We start from the raw sequence: 17381 nt of genomic DNA on the forward strand, positions 1-17381 counted from the left end.
CAAATATTCGGAAAATTCAGCAAAACCGGAAGTAGATTTTGAGCCCAATCGGAAAAAAATCGTTTTTCGCAAATTTCTCCCCCAAAAAGCTGAATTAGCAGAAACTAACTATGGTCCGTTTGTTTACTAGCTAGGGTCAATCTATGGGCAAAAAATGAGCAAAATCGATTTTTCGACTTGTGCCGTTGTTTGGTCCATAGTTATGGGCACTGGCTCTTAATTATACGGAACACCTAATCTAAAACAAACCGATAACCCGAGACATTTACTTTGTATCGATCAGTTTCAGGTACAATATCTATGGTGGTTCCAGGGCCTGGGTTAGATGAGGGCCTACTATTGGTAGAAACCCTAACACCCTTCTGGCAACGCGCGAAACAGTATTCTTAACCTTATCGTAGAGGTATCGTGCTAAGGGCAGGCGCACGCATCGACCGTATATGTCACCATCTTCATCTTCTTTGAAGGTGTATTCCCAATCTCCGTCTCCAGCTATGACAGCAAATGATCTGAATGATGTAAAAAGAATAAAGGCAGCGTTTCTCATATCAGCTCCATCTTGTTCGGCATCTTCTATGAATGAGATTGCAGCCTTTAAAATTCTTCTTGTCGTTTCTCTGTCTTCGTATACTTCAAGTGTGATTATTCCTTGGCGTTCAAGGCGCTGGTTTCTTTGTATACTATTTCCACATCGACTTCTTTCCTCTTTTGCAAGGCTCCGTTCGTCGATTTCGTAAACACGTACTACATCACTGCATTGCTGTAAAACGAATCCGACCGTTAAAGGAAACTTTTTAACCAAAAAAGTTGTAAATTTAGTAATAAAGTATAGGCTAAGGTATTTTTAAATCAATCAGAGAGTCGGTTCAGTTTTCGCCTTCAGTCGAATCAGATGAGAATAATGACTGTGTGGTATGAAGACCTATTTGTACGTGACAACGGGACTTCCAACGGGCATGGAAAATCGAGAATTCAGCCAAATCACGATGAGCAATGATTTTAATATTGAAGTATTCAAGTAGTTTCATGTTAGCGGAAAAAATTAGATCTTATAGGTGCACTTTAAAGTTGACTCAGTAGAGAGTGGAAGCTGTTGGTTAGAGGAAAATGAAATTCAGAACCAGAAAGAAAAGACAGACTCTAAGTACCTTCATTCACGCTTGGCGAGCGAATATTAACATCACCAACAACACTACTTACCAATACTTTCCTGTTTCTTCCAAGAAACCCAGCGGAAGACGTAGGCTTTCGCTTTGAGTGACTCAATGCATTCTTACTCTGATCCGATCCCATTTCGTCTCAGCAGCTATTTCGATTAAATACTTCGTTCACAAGAAGGATTTAATATAATGGCAATCAGCGAACCATGCATGAACCTCTTCGAACAGATCAGGTTAGGGCTCCTGCGCGACATTTTATACTTTCATTTTCAGACGGGATTTTTCCCAAATTATAAATTCCGCCTACTAGCAATGTCTTTGATCACCGTAGGCTTTTACTTTGAGTGACCACACTGTCACGGCTCTGTCCCGATCCCATCACTTCTTAGCAGCTATAACGATTTACTAACGAAAGGACATGCAGCGTTTGCACGAAGATTTTACTATGATACCAGAAGGCGAACAAGAACCTCGTCGAACAGACGATTGTAGAGCTGATGCACGGCCACATTTTCAGTTTTGTTTGGGATTTTCCCCAAACTATTATTCCTCTTATTTACTGTGATGACCTCATTCAGAGGGATTTTTCCCTTACTATAAACTAATACTTGTTCCACCTATTTACGTTATCTTTCAGGTGACCTCATTGTTCGCATGGTCTCTGTAAACAATACACAAGACAGAGAGTCAAATTTAAGTGAAATGTGCCAAACATGAAAGAGACGAACCCATCAGGAATTATCAAAGTTGCAAAACAATGATTTGATGCTAGGTACTGCGTATCACCGAGGTTTTTCAGTTCTTAAATTAATAACTATACGCGACCTTCAATTTTACGATAACTGCAGAAATTCTCGCGCGGTCATTGGCTAAAAAAGTTCACTTTTAATAAGCGGACAGACACATGAATTTATTATTTATGCGATGCGTCAACGAGAGAGCGCGCGGGCAATTTGACAATTTGACAATTTGTTATCGTAAAAAACAAATTGACGTCAGTTTTTCATGCGTCTGTTCTGTTGTCAAAGTAGTCTGCGGATCCAGCAGACGAGGGTAGAGCTGATGCACGGCCACATTTTCTGTTTTGTTTGGGATTTTTGTTTTGTTTTGGGGTTATTCCTCTTATTTACTGTGATGACCTCAGTCCACAGTTAATGCTCAGTCAGAGGGATTTTCCCCTAACTATAGACTGTTAATAATTCCACCTATTTACGTTGTCTTTTGTGACCTCATTCTTCGTATGTTTGTTGGTTGCTATAACATCAAAATTCTAATGGTATACTTTCTGTAAACAATACATAAGACGGAGAGTCAAATTTAAGTGAAATGTCCTCGACATGAAAGAGACAACCCCATCAGAAGTTATCAAAGTTGCAAAACAATGATTTGCTGCTGGGTACTGCGTATCACCGAGGTTTTAAACATAAGCGACCTTCAAGCTTGATCAACCTTCTGGCCGTCTTTGAACTGTCTGAAAAGGGAAACCTCTTGGCACAATATAGGCGACTTTAATGCAAATATTTGTATACGTCATCAACTAGTGCCAACAAGTGATGACAACGTGCAAATCTGCCACTAGAAAAGAAAAGCAAGGTTTCTATTTTAAGTTGTGGAAAGCGAAGCGTATAAACAACTATTGGGTCAGCTGCCCTATTGGGTCACTGTTGTTACAGCTCAGAATATGCAAATTTGTGACACACGCAGATGTAAACTAGATTGCTGGCAGTTTGTTTGAATTTACTCTAGAAATCAGGCAGGGATTATGAGGCAAGACATTTCACACTTGAACCCTTAGATGCACTGAATACAACTAGATTATTGCAAGACTTAAATAAAACATTTTTCTTTCTTTTTCCTCAGTTTTGTCCTTACTTAAGCTCCCTATTGTTAAGAAAACCTAAAGCGGCCTTCACACGGCAAAATAAAGTTGGCAAACTCAAGTTGTTGTGAACGGCACAAAGACGGTCGGCAAACACGTTGGCAAACTGTTGGCGACAAATAGAACTTGCCTCTATTCTCACCAACTTCTTCGTGTTGGTAAACTCGTATTTGACGTGTGAACGATTGGCAAACGTGTGTTGGTAACTCTCAACCCATCAAAACACGCGCTCTTTTCACGAGATTTGCGTAACACGAAATAAGACCAAGACACAAGCGACAACTCTACATGAGTGCCACTCACGCACTGCGTCGACCATGTTGCAAATTATAGCGTTGTTGAGATTTGACGCGAGTTTGACGTGTGACAGAACGAGTTTGCAAACATTTGCCAACACGAGTTTGCCAACTTGAGTTTGCCGTGGGAAGGCCGCTTAACGCCCGGCTTGGAAACGCCATGGAGGAAAGTAGTTTCTCCTGATACAAAATGCTAGGGGAAAACATCTAAACTCGAAGAAAGCGATCGTGTCACGTCTTTCATTGGAACTGCAATTTAATTATGTTGACATAAATAATACTGAATAAGCCTTCTGATAAAGTCAGGGATATCCGGGTCTGAAGTAGACATTGATTATTAATCGATTCAACCACACAACATTTTCGAAATTATTCATGCAAACCCCCACTTTGTCTTTGCTATAAATGATCTGCCGTATTAATTTAATGTTATTATAGCAGGAGAGGATGAAGGGTATAAGAGAGCTAATAGGGTATGCTGTCCTCCTACGGTTAATGTGGCCAAGCGCGTTGCATGGATGTTTCCTCAGTGGACCTTTAAAATGCGAGTAAAGCTGTCGACGCGCAGAGTAAAATTCTCGTCTCAGGAATGGCTACATCTAGACCCCCCTGAAATATTTGAAGCCCACGAGTGGTCTAACACTACCTTGAAAGGGAAAAGCTTAGGAATACGACCTCTATGGGGGATTAACTCTATTAAAAGTTATCCTCTCTTGGTCCTGGGGGAGCTCCCTTGCGCTCCCCCTCATCACCATTCCGCTTTCGGCTAGCCCCGCTCGCCCTAGACCACACTCGGCTAGCTCGCACCAAACCCTAAACCCAACCGGGAGCCTGTTCGCAGGCTACCAATGTTGGATTGGGTTCATACAGGAGCCATAATCGGGGACGGAGACCGTAAGTCTTGGGATCCGCGCGCACCTATGATATGGGACAATTTTTCTATTTTTAGAACAAATTGCGCCATCCTGACGTCATATATCCGCGCGGATCCACGCACATGTCGGGGGCTCTTGCGTGGATGTTGTCACGTTGCGTGATCAAATGGTGAGAGTTGAGAGACCTTGAGAGACTATCTTGCGTATTTTTCAGAGTAGGCAGGGAATAAGGCAGGGAATACGAACCAGGGCGCTTACATGTAGTTTTATGCTCTGAGCTAACGGAAAAGGTGGGTTTTTCAGGGTTGAAAACAGGATTGTTTCTGCTTGTTTGGTGAGATTGTAAAAGTTTCTGAAAGGAAAGTCTGACGAGTACAATTAGCTCATTTGCATAGTGCAGCTCGTGCACTTTCAAGTCCGAGTCGGTGTTTTCAATTGTCAACAAATCTTGACAAAGATTTCTTTCGTTAGCTTTCGTGCTGAGATGCTACAACAAATTTCACGAACGCAAAAAAGGCTACTAACATCATGTGTGTTTCTTCAACATAAGCATAGTGAAGTTTTACACCGCGAAAATGAAAATAGACAAGGAGTTTTGATAACTCGATCAACAAGATCGAAATCGTTATTCGAAGTTGATTTAAGAAAGCGTCATCGTACATCTCATGCTTTGCTGATTATTTCTGCTTTATTCGCATATTTTCAGCTTAGCTTTTAATATGTTCTCAAACATTTATCAATCTTAAACATATTTAAAAACTATAGAGTTATTGTTTGAGTTCGATGTACGTTTTCACACGAAAGTGCGGCGGAAGTACAATTTGTCATGTTTACTGACTGTACGAAACACGCATCGGCGGGCGCTCTCGTTCATCGACAACAGAGAATTTACTGGATTTTTACACGAATAAAACTGAGCGGTATCTACGGACGTAAAGTTATTGGGCCTTGATGAAACATCAAGCGTTGCTTACAATTCAGGCGAAACTCAAACTAGCAATGATTTTGTTTTACTTTTCGGTCGCGATAGACTGGCAAATTCCTCGCAAGCGAGTGGCAAGAGGAGCTAGGAAACTATGAAGTCCTGAAGCTCTGCTATATCTCAATATATCCAGCTAGTTTTTTTGCTGTGTAATGGAAAAGCTGTTAATCTTCAACATATGTGAAATTTAAAGTGGAGTAATGTACAGCCCATGTAAAAGAAGCATCCGTCGGAACACAACTTGGTCAGCGATATATATCTAAGCTTAACGCGGAACATACCTAAATTCGACACTGTCTTACTTCACTCAAACTGGAGCAGCTTACGACGAAAATACTTAAGCAAAATTCCAACAGACGTAAACGCGATGAGTTGTGGGCCAAAAACATGAAAAATGTCGGGAATTTCGGACGCTATTTCCCCCGCGGGACATCCGCAAAAATCCTCGCAGCATGTACGCGCGTGTGCCGCAGACGATGGCGCAATTTGTTCTAAAAATAGAATTATTGTCCCATATCATGGGGACAACCCCAATACTAGAAATGGCGCGCGCTTACGGTCTCCGTCCCCGATTACGGCTCCTGGTTCATAGGAGAAAACTTTTTCCTGACGTCATTGTTTACATTTCTCCTCATTAACATACGACTTTGCGAAGAGAAGGCATCACGCTAGACACGAATTGACTACAAACATGAGCCATAATCGAGGACGGAGAAAGTAAGCGCGCGCTATTGCTATTATTGGGGCTGTCCCCATGATATGGGATAATTTGTCTATTTTTAGAACAAATTGCGCCTCATGTGCGGTACATGCGCGTACACGCTGCGAGGATTTTTGCGGATGTAGCGCGGGGAAATGGCGTCCAAAATTCCCGAAATGTTTTGATACGTTTGGCCCACAACCCAATACGTTCATGTCTGTTGGAATTTTCACTTCAGTATTTTCGTCGTAAGCTGCTCCAGTTTGAGTGAAGTAAGACAGAGTCGAATTTAGTATTGTCCCGCTTTATATCACTGACCAAGTTATGTTCCGCTGGTTCTTTTAAGAGAGCTCCACAGTACTCCACTCTATTGAAGTTTCACACGTGATGAACATTAACAGCTTTTCCATGACACAACAAAAAAACTAGTTGGATATAGTTGGATATAGCAGCATTTCAGGACTTCAAAGTTTCCCTCCTCTTGCCACACGCTTGCGAGGATTTCGCCAGTCGATCGCGACCGAAAAGTAAAAAAAGTAATTGCAAGTTTGAGTTTCGCCTGAACTGTAAGCAACGCTTGATGTTTTATCAAGGCCCAATAAGTGACAATAAGTTTATGCGTGTAGATGCTGCTCAGTTTTGTTTGTGTACAAATTGTCTGTTGTCGATGAATAAGAGCGCCCGCCGATGTGTGTTTTGTACAGTCAGTAAAACATATGTGACAAATTGGACTCCCGCACTTTCGTGTTATAACTTACATCGAACTCAGATAATATCTCTAGTTTTTAAATATGTTTAAGGTTGATAAATATTTGAGAACATATTAAAAGCCTAACTGAAAATATGTGAATACAGCAGAAATAATCGGCAAAGTTACGATCACGATTTTTTTAATCAACTCGAACAACGATTTCGATTTTGTTGGCTTAGTTACCAAAACTCCTTGTCTATGTTATTTTCGCAGTGTAAGATTTCACTGTGTTAAAGAAACACACATGATGTTAGTAGCCTTTTGGCGTTGGTAAAAATTGTTGCAGCATCTCAGCACAAAAGACAAAGAAAGAAATCTTTGTCAAGATTTGTTGACAATTGAAAACACCGACTCGGACTTGAAAGTGCACGCGCTGCACTATGCAAATGAGCTACTCAAAAACTTTTGCAAACTCGCCAAACAAACAGAAACAATAAGAAACTATCAAAAATAGGTTCTGGTTAAGATTAAGCATTGTTTGAGAAACTCTCAAATTAGCTCGATACCAGAGTAAAGAGTTTTCTTTCATATTTTTTCTTTACAGAACAAACGCAAAAGCTTACGCGTTCAACTAGCGCGAGCAGATATTATTCATTCACAGCGCGAAATTGAAGTCTTGTTTTCGACCCTGAAAAACTCACCTTTTCCATCAGCTCAGAGCACAAACCTATATGTAAGAGCCCTGGATCTTATTCATTGCCTTATTCCCTGCCATCGCTGTGAAAAATCTGCAAGAGAATCTCGCAACTCTCACCATTTGATCACGGAACGTGACAACATCCACGCGAGAACCCCCGACATGTGCGTGGATTCGCGCGGATATATGTCGTCATGGTGGCGCAATTTGTTCTAAAAATAGAAAAATTGTCCCATATCATAGGTGCGCGCAGATCACAAGACTTACGGTCTCCGTCCCCGATTATGGCTCCTGCTACAAACGTTTAAAGAGCTTGTAAAACTTAGTACCGGGTAAAATGTTTGGATATTTGGGTGTAATATTCGAGGAGAAATTGACTTTCAAAAAGTGCAAAATTTCTGTGTGGCAAAAGCGTTAATGAGCTCATACATTGTTTGTGAAATTTTGAGTTTTTAAACCCACGTCGCGCAAAAAGTTTTCAATACATCGGTCTCAAATTCCTTTGACAGTTAATCGTGCTTTGCCTTTTCAATATTCAGAACTAATATCTTGGAGCTCCATTGGAAAATGTATCCCTCATGCTAATAAGGCAAATATTATAATTAAGCTTGGTCCTGGTAGAACATCTCATCATGCTTTTCAACCGCCACTAAATTTCCGCTTGTTTTTGTCCTTCTCTAGAAATGGAAGCTGACGTCATTTCAACTTCTTGATATCCCGTCACTGTAAAAATATACGAAAAGAAAATTGTTTTGAGAGATGAGTTGGAGTGCAATTTAATTATTTTAGTCTTGTGTTCTAACTCACCGGAATTCTTGTGAGCTGCGTTAATGTCCATCTTCTCTCTGTTGAGATACTTGGTTAAGAAGATGCCCATACCACAACCAACAAGGCAAAAAATCAAGAATATGGACAGTGCTATAACACATGCCAAGAACACTGGCGACTCCGGGTCGAACACTTTGATGGAGTCACGTTCATTTTCAGAAAGCGCGTTACGTCCTTCAGCTGCCTAGAATCCAAACAGAATGTAAGGAGTTAAGACTTCCACATACGTGACATGTGATGAGGGGGGCGTAGGGGCCTATTAGAAACCGAAAAACCGCGCAAAAAATCGCCAAAAACCGCAAAACCGCAAAACCGAGAAAAATTTCGTTCAAAACCGAAAACCGAAATAAAAGCCCCCACAAACAAAGCTTTGGTAGTCTTCAGAATCAGTCTTTTTGTTATTTAAGTTTTATACATCTAAATTTGTTTTACTTTCCGTAGTTCTTTCTGCTTATTCCCTCGTTGATGGGGAACACATCGTAGTCTAAAAAAGTACTATTTTGTGTAAATCGGCTCCACAGACATATAGCAGTGTGAAACTAGAAACAAATTGCACGATAAAATGATTTTAGGTGAATTTTGTTTGAAAGAAACATCACATTCTGAAGTTACTTTTTGATTGCCATAGTCAGAATTTTCATTTGTGTAGGCACAATGACAGCTCCATTTTACAACCATACTACTCTCCTTTGCTTTTATTCCAGGTGAACAGAGCGAGTGAGGGCAATGTTATTCCTGCGACGAAAAGGGGAGACAACTCGCAATTGAGCCATAGAAACTCGATGGTCCACAGTCTAAGGTCAAAGTCCACAAGATGTTATCCCAGCTGCGTGATATTTGAGAAATATTCTTTTACTTTGATGTTATCTTTAGCTTTTCGTAGTCTGCTTGGCAGCCGTTACGACCCAAGTAACGGCTGCTAAAGACTTAGAGACTAGGCTTGTCATGCATTCCTCTAACTGTAAGTGGTCCCTTGGAATTACAGTTTTAGCGCGACTGCGGGGTGTAACTTCCTTGGCAAAACCAGAAAAACCGTAAAATGTATTGGGCAGGAAAATTCGAAAAACTGCCATCATTGCTGACAAAAACCGAAAACCAAAAACTAAATTGGAGAAAACCCGCAAACCGCACAAGACACCAAAACCGAAAAACCGAACCAAAAATTGGCCAAATCCGCAAAACCGAAAATCCCAACGCCCCCTCTGTGATGGTTCTACACTATTCAGAGGCATTTATATGTTTCGACTGAAAAGGTTGATCACAATGGAATGTACCTTTTTCCCTTAGAGAAGGCCACTGGCGGGTGCTGAAAGTTCTCAGGCTGGTTTTGAATACCTACGTTGTTGAGTTTAGTAAGAGTCTTTTGGAGAGCATATTAGTACCACAACTCCAAGGACCTCCCACAGAGCTAAACCCAAGCTATTCACTCCGGCTCATCATAAAAATCGAACTGAGCAGCATTTTGACCCAAATCTACCGGTAAAAATAACACAAGTGAATCCAGCACCAATAGCAGGAAAAATGTGAAATGATTGGTTTCTGGTTTTCATTGTGTATTGTACAAATATAAAGCATTTTCTTGGACTTGATACACATGCCAAAGACGTGTTTTCGTGACATTTGTAATCTTATAACCAAAGCAAACTCAGTTATATTTGACCAAATATGCATGGTCCGACACGGAATAGAATTGTGTGCTGAAGGGGAGCAAATAACGACTAAGGGCAAAACTTTGTATCTAGTGATTAGTAATTCAGCTTTTAACAACTCTCTTGCAAGAGAGTGGGGTAAAACTACCGTGGCAAACTATCTCCTTGCAGAACTAACTGATTTGACGTGACCCGCACTCAGAAGGGACTCAAAACGTGATCGTAAGTCGGTAGGTTGGTCGGTCAGTAAGTCAGTCAGTCCGTCAGTCTGTCAGTCAGTCAGTCAGTCAGTCAGTCAGTCAGCCAGTAAGTCAGTAAGTCAGTAAGTCAGTCAGTCAGTCAGTCAGCCAGTCAGCCAGTCAGTCAGCCAGTCAGTCAGTCAGTCAGTCAGTCAGCCAGTCCGCCAGTCAGTTCGTCAGTCAGTTGGTCAGTCGGTCAGCCAGCCAGTCAGTCAGACAGTCAGTCAATCAACCAGTCAGTCAGTCAGTCAATCCGCCAGTCAGACAGTCATTCAGTCATTCAGTCAATCACTCAACCAGTCAGCCAGTCAGTCAGTCAGTCAGTCAGTCAGCCCGTCAGCCAGTCAGTCCGTCATTTAATCAGTCAGTCAGCCGGTCAGCCAGCCAGTCCGCCAGTCAGTCGTCAGTCAGTCAGTCAGTCAGTCGGCCAGCCAGTCAGTCAGTCAGTCAGTCAGTCAGTCAGTCAGGCAGGCAGTCTGTCAGTCAGCCTGAGAGTCAGTCAGTCAGTCAGTCAGTCCGTCAGTCAGTCAGTCAGGCAGTCAGGCAGTCTGTCAGTCAGCCTGAGAGTCAGTCAGTCAGTCAGTCAGTCAGTCCGTCAGTCAGTCAGTCAGTCAGTCAGGCAGTCTGTCAGTCGGCCTGAGAGTCAGTCAGTCAATCAGTCAGTCAGTCAGTCAATCAGTCAGTCAGTCAGTCAGACAGTCATTCAGTCAATCACTCCACAGTCAGTCAGTCAGTCAGACAGTCAGCCAGTCAGTCGGTCCGTCCGTCAGTCAGTCAGTCAGGTAGTCAGTCAGTCAGGTAGTCAGTCAGTCAGTCAGTCAATCAGTCAGTCAGTCAGTCAGTTAGCCAATCAGTCAGTCAACCTGAACTTTATAACTTTGCTAACTGTGTAACTCAAATCCAGACATCTTTTGGACTATTATATGTCCTACTATACCGTGTTAGCTTTAATGTAATTCCTTGTGATATTCAGCACATCATCATAACGGAACTTGATCAACTGCGACAAACAATCCGAGATACCCTTCATAAACAAGTCTTCGCTATACGCCACGCCGTAACCACGGTTACGTCCAATGAACTTTGCAATGGACATCTGTTGTGTCTTGTCTTTGATCTTCATAGACTCAATTCCGATAAATATGTCTTCCATCACCACATCGATTGCTTTTCCGTTTATCAGCGAGTCGTACATCTCGTCTTTGTCCTCCATAACTGAAAAAAAACAACAAAAAAAACAGGCACTTGTACCATTAAGGCCTGCATAGCATGGTAAAACTGACGGCTTGTTTTCGAGTACGCTGGGCATGACGCTGACTAGGAGCATGTTTATGATCAAATCCACGAGGTGCTGGTGCTGGCCCAGTCCTGTCCTAAATTTCATTTTTTACAGTTTCTTTTGAGGCTTTTGAACACGTACCTAGTTGTTCTGGCTGTAAACTAAAGAGTATTGCGGGATTCCGTCTAAAAATACGAAAAAAGAAACAAGCCACACCCGGTGATAAGTGGCGATTTCATATCTAGTGGCAATTCCCTTAATCGTTCAATACCACTTAAACTCATATGATAATTACGCGGCTCACTTGTTATGTTGGCGGCCAAATTGACAGCATCACGGAAAGCAGCACTGTCTTTCAAGACACCAATCTGCAATTCACCGGAAATGATTCGTTATCAGTTATTGAAGTAGTAAAAAAGCAACATGCACAGCGCATTCAAATGGTAGATTTTCTTTATTGTTTTCGATAGTTTCTTTTTCTTCACTGGGATGTTTTTTCATATTTTCAGAAACTTTAAGTTAAGACTATATTTCCAATAATATAATAGGAATTTGTTCTTATATAGGAGGTCTACTTAAATACTAAAAAGTATCTTGATAGTTTCAGGTACTACTCAGTATTATACGATGTTACATGGCATACCGTACTTGTGTGTCCTCGCATTAATCAATAAACGTTCATTTTATAGAAAACACTCAGCAATGGTGGGGGCGGACGGGAAAAAATCCTTAGAAAACACGGTACATGTTACAGAATTGCTTTGGAAACAATTACTAAGAAAAGGCTGTATCACAAAACGCCATAACAATTAAACAACCCACCCGTTTTCCTGACGTGACGTCATATTTCTCAAGCTTGACACTCGTCAAAGCATCTGTGAGGGTAGCAGTCATCACAGAACAAACAGTAACACCAATCAATATCCACACCACTGCGAACAGTCTTGCAAGAACAGACTTCGGCGTCTTGTCGCCATAGCTTTGTTAATGGTCAAAAGAGCTTGTTAGTAGTTAGTAATTCAGAGCACTGACAAACCCAATTTTTTCGGCTTCAGCTTAAACCCTCAGTGGAGGCGCGGTGGCCTCATGGTTAGTGCGCTCGTCTCCGGAACGAGCGATCCGGATTCGAGCCCTGGCCGGGGACGTTGTGTTGTGTTCTTGGGCAAGACACTACTCTCACAGTGCCTCTCTCCACCCAGGTGTATAAATAGGTACCGGCGAAGTTAATGCTGGGGGTAACCCTGCAATGGATTAGCATCCTATCCAGGGGGTGGAGTAGATATACTCCTACTCGCTTCATGTTACGGAAACCGGGATAAGCTCCGGCCTGATGGGCCACTTGGCTCGTACCTAAACCCTGACGTTTATTTATCAGTTACTTGTCAGTTCTGAGCGCGGTTGATTGGCTTGTTTCTGAGGGCAGCTCTGGCTTGTATCTCAGTCATAAACAAAGAAAGTTAGTAAAAATGAGAATGCACACATGAGAAATACCGCCTCTATCGTAGCGTTTTCGAGACAGAAAGCTAAATTTTGAAAGAACCATTTTTCGCGGTTTAAGTCATTAGCACGTTTTTGATTGTTTCCATAAACCATGGAATCAAATGGGATAACGGTACTGCTTGCACATGCGCCGAGCCGTGAAACCATCCCTTCCAGCTTAGACTGCCTTTCGAACCAACCTGGCCCAGTTTAGTAACGATCAGAAGGGAAGGGGCGTCTCTAAGCAAAACATTGGTTCCTGGTAACGATTTGTGTTCTCGTTCCACCTTCTTTTCCTAATCTCAGTTTTGTTGGTGTAAACCCTGCATGTTGACTGACCAACGACTGGAAGCATTTGTCACTATTTGATAATCGCGGAATAACGTCAATCCACCGTCGTGAATAGGCCACGTTCGATATATCAATATTTTAACATGGCTCCGAGGCTTTCATGACAAACTTCTACACTTTGTATCCAAGTCTCTTTTGGGAATTGAGAGACAAAAGAAACTCGGAGCCATGTTAGAATATTGATATATCGAAAGTGGCCTATTAACGCCAACGCAATCCAACAATCTTATGTTGAAATGTTACATGCGCCGGCCCGACGGGGCCTCTTACTATTTACGGCAGGTGTTACAATTTACGACAATTTCTACCACAATTCACTTCAGTTCACGCTTGCCTAGGGTTTTCTCGATTGACTGGACTTACCCAATAGTTGTTATGGTTACAATAGCCCACCAAAATCCTTCGAAGGCCCCTTGGTTAAATCTGCGAGGAAACTCGTCTGAGTTATACGACGAATCCTGCGGTTAAGAAACAGATAAACGATAAACAAAAAGATTTAGAGAACCTCGTATCGATAACACTATATTTTTTGCTTCACTCGAGTTTTTTCTTTCAGAAAAATAAAACCAACAACTGTTGTCCCTTCAGGGTTGCGTTCACCTGCCCGACTTTATCAATCTAAACAATCTCGCTTGCCAGAAACGCAATTAGCAGTTGTAAGTTTACCAACTTGTGGCATGAAAATCATGTTTTATGGATATAGGCGACTTGAATATGTTTTGCGGGAGTTTTTTTAATTCTTAAAAGGATTTAGAGAGCCGGATTTTAGTAGTGTAGATTAATTATACGATTCTTAGCGTACTTGTTTATATCTGAAAGATGCATGACTAATCGATGTTTATTCATTTTGTGAAGAAAATCGGGAGAATTAAATACACCTGGCACTAAAAATCAGAGGAGGAGATAAGACGTGAAACTGAAGATGACTTTCCTTGGATGGTCAGGAAAACTACAGTAACACCAAGAACAGCTTTGCTGTTAAACGAAAGTGAAATGCATAATAAAAATTTTTTTTTGTTTTTTTTTTGCGAATTTTGCCAATTTTTGGCTTCTTGAGAAGAAATGATGAATTATAGCTCACGCTTTTGTGTAAATTTACATAAAAACGTGAGCCCGTCAGCCAAGTTATCAGTAATTTCTGTACGAGAGGAGTAAATTTTCGCAAAACTATTTTTGTCGTAACAATGCATGGTTTATTCTGGTGGGAGTGAAAATTAGAAAGAAAAGGGTGAAAAAAGAACTTAAGTATGTACATGGCTGAATAGCTTCAAAGATGCATTGGTTCCTTTTCCTTTGGCACAATCAAGTCCGCGATAATAGATATAATTACCTTTTCACGTTTACAAAGCGTTAATCAAAAATTAGCATACTTTTCCCTCCACATTAAACAAAGTGAGCTACTTTGATGTAAAGTAAACAATAGCGTTTTTATTAATGTTGGTGAATGATATTTTATTCGTCGACCACTGGTAACTACGTTACTACGTTCTCAACATAAGATTAAAGTTAAGTCGTTGTTAGGAAGAATGGCTTTTTTCTTGTTATTTTACCACGTATAGGGCGAAAACCTAATTGGATCTGAAAACCAGCTCGGTTTTTTCAGCTCATAATCTAAATAAAGAAAAGATAAAACAGACTATACTCGCTACCCTCGCCTACATTTGCACAACAAATCAACGGTCTTCCATCTACTCACCAAAACCCAAATCAGTACACCAGCCACGGATGACATTAAGAACGCCATTAAAACCACTGGCCATGTTCCAAACACAGCTTTGAATACCAAGTTCCATTTTTTAACCGTGGAGGAATGAGGGGCGATGAGTATAACACCAGGGGAGTCTAATACCTTGATGTACGGCACGTTTCCTCCGTATTTCTCCTCATCGTTGTGCACGGGAATTATCATGTCTGCCGAGCGATGGAGAAGTTTGTGGCGTAGAGCCATTAGATTTGGCGCTTTTTCGAGAAAACGAATTTGCGGGATTTTGCCAGCAAATATCTTGCAACAAGCGCCAATTGCTCGGGTTACTACATCATGAAAAATGCCTTTCATATTCGGTGTATGTTCTTGGCTTTTGTTGCTAATGCCACTGGCATCATAAAGGAAGGGTGCTGCATGTAGCCAGGAGATTCTGACGTGATTGGGGCAAGTGTAAGGATAAACCATACAATCGTCAAAAGCTGGTGGTGTGCCGTGCAAAGACTCATTTGCACTGCGTTTGACGGATCTCCTTCTTCTTCCTTCACAGCTTGATTCAGTCGGTTGTGGAACGTCTTCCTGTAGGTTAACATCGTCCATGCCAAACTGTCCATTCACACCTCCTTGTAAACTACAAAGGAGCAAAAAGGAAACAACAACATGAAAAACTGCGGGCTTCCCCGAGAATCGCCTCATTTTCTTAAGCGCTCGGTGGAGATCTACACGTAACCACTCAGAGACATGCGAAAACAAACTTACTTAATTTTTAATGCAAATTTACAGAAATTTGCAATTTAAAATCATCGTCCTGTTTTGGAAACGAAAATTATGAAAGCATGCAGGGAAGCAGCATGGTCATAGAATGATCATGTATTGCATTTGTTTGGCCAAGCTTTAAAGCTTTTTTATCAATTTAATGTTGTTTTTAGGCTTCTTAGGCCGTCGTCTTCCTAAGTATATCAGGTGCTATATGAGTTTTTGACAAGTAAATTTCTCACGTACGAATTAAGGGTCCGTTAATTTACTTTTATAATCACATGCAGGTGTCATGATCACAAACAAGAGGTATTTATTTTAAGCGTATATCAAACTTGATGTGAAATGATTTGTGTGTAGATTTTAACAATCATGGATTTGAGTAATCTCCGATATTCACCACCACAAAAGTGTAATTGTGTTCAAGAAATGATTTACACTTTCTTTTTTTGTCGGTGTATTTTCTCGAGGTGGATACCAATGAAAAAGTGAACACCGAGAAAATTTTTTTTTTTTTGGTAAAAAAAAGAAAATAATAATAATTTAAAAAAATTAAACAAACACCTCTCAGCTGATCAAAATACACCCCGGTACATGGAGTATTGAATTATTGAATACAAATATAAATTGTTGCATTTAACACCAAGAAAAGTTGACGTTGAAGAAAAGATGAAAACTACGAAAATAATCAAAAAAGGCAAACAACACCAGCTGCTAGTAATGAGCTCATCAATATGCGTGGAAGTTGGAGAACTGCAGAGTCACGTAAAGCACTCGTCATCACTACCACAGGGAAACATAAATTACTTCGGAGTCACGAAAAGCAATTTTTATGATAAATATTCACTTTTGCAAGAAAACCGCCAAAAAAATTGATGCCGAGGACACATGAAAAGTAAGAAAAACATAAAAACGTTAAACAACACTAGGAACTCATGACAACACCTAAAGGCTTCATCAGTGCCACATGGAGACATAAATTACCTCAGAGGCAGTAATAAAACATTTTTTACCTTACATGTTCATTGCTGGGTGAAATCCAAATTGAACAACACCTGAAAGCTTCATAAGCACCATATGCAGACACTAATTACTTTGGAGGCACCAAAGACAATTTTTGACGCATTAAATATTCATCATTGCACTAAAGCACCACCAAAAATTGTTTTAGAAAAGATAAAAATTTAAGTTGCCTCTTTCTTAGGGTTAGGTTATGATATTTGTTTTACCCAAGTACATTGTCGTGCTGCTTTCGTTAAGAGTTTTCAAAGTTGCCTTCCTTGTTTTCAATTCGCTTCTTGAGAACTTATTTCCTGTAGCGTTTTTTTTAAACTAGCATCTTGAGGACTAATTTCCCGTAAAACATTATGCAAAGTATTCTTTTCAGATCTTGCCTTGATAGCAACTTAATGGTTATTGTTTCCGCGTAATAGAATATTCATATCCTAATACCGGCAAACGCAGTTCATATCACTCAAGCTGGATTGAACTTTTTGCAAAACACTTTGTTAATGGCCAGGGCCGTAGCTTGTAACAGGCAAACCGTTTTTGTTGTATTTTAGTCACCACGAACAACCTTAATTCATAGGAAGAGAATTTAACCTTGGACATAATGATTGCTTCAGTCTTAATTTTTCTGGTTACGGCTCTGATGGCAATGTAGTTACACTGGATGACTAAGTTCCCGTATGACAACTTACACTTGACAGTTTCTGTTAACCCCTGAGAGAGATTATAAGTTTCACGTTTCTGACACTGACTGTCAGTTGTCCAATTCTGTTGACTCCGCTGAGCCTGGCGCGGTTAAAGTTGATGTAC

General features: G+C 40.8%; 2 protein-coding genes across 3 annotated transcripts in view; both read right to left on the minus strand.

Moving 5' to 3' along the window:
• The window catches only part of LOC110061299 (uncharacterized), a 2435-nt gene extending 735 nt beyond the window's left edge, over positions 1-1700 (minus strand). The window contains exons 1-2 of the mRNA XM_020768143.2: positions 1201-1700; positions 1-760 (exon numbers count right to left, since the gene is read on the minus strand). The exon at positions 1-760 is cut by the window's left edge and continues 735 nt beyond it. Of these exons, the coding sequence (XP_020623802.1) occupies positions 299-760; positions 1201-1293 (555 nt within the window). The 5' untranslated portion in view covers positions 1294-1700 and the 3' untranslated portion in view covers positions 1-298. The remainder of the gene's footprint in view (positions 761-1200) is intronic.
• Positions 1701-4879: 3179 nt separating this feature from the next.
• LOC110061218 (uncharacterized) lies at positions 4880-15555 on the minus strand. Of its 2 annotated transcripts, XM_089290043.1 has the most exons (7): positions 14802-15554; positions 13469-13563; positions 12098-12254; positions 11580-11643; positions 10934-11211; positions 8088-8292; positions 4880-8003 (listed from the first exon to the last, which is right to left on the minus strand). In XM_089290043.1, the coding sequence occupies exons 1-7, from the start codon at positions 15501-15503 to the stop codon at positions 7930-7932; spliced, it is 1575 nt and encodes a 524-aa protein (XP_089146169.1). In that variant the 5' UTR covers positions 15504-15554; the 3' UTR covers positions 4880-7929. The 2 variants fall into 2 exon arrangements, with proteins under 2 accessions (XP_089146169.1, XP_089146166.1); XM_089290040.1 differs by having other exon boundaries at positions 4880-8292; positions 14802-15555.
• Positions 15556-17381: the final 1826 nt, after the last annotated feature.

The sequence above is a fragment of the Orbicella faveolata genome, unplaced genomic scaffold (assembly GCF_042242905.1).
Source record: "Orbicella faveolata isolate gen_17 unplaced genomic scaffold, um_ofav_v1 contig_1, whole genome shotgun sequence".
Taxonomy (NCBI): Eukaryota; Metazoa; Cnidaria; class Anthozoa; order Scleractinia; family Merulinidae; genus Orbicella; species Orbicella faveolata.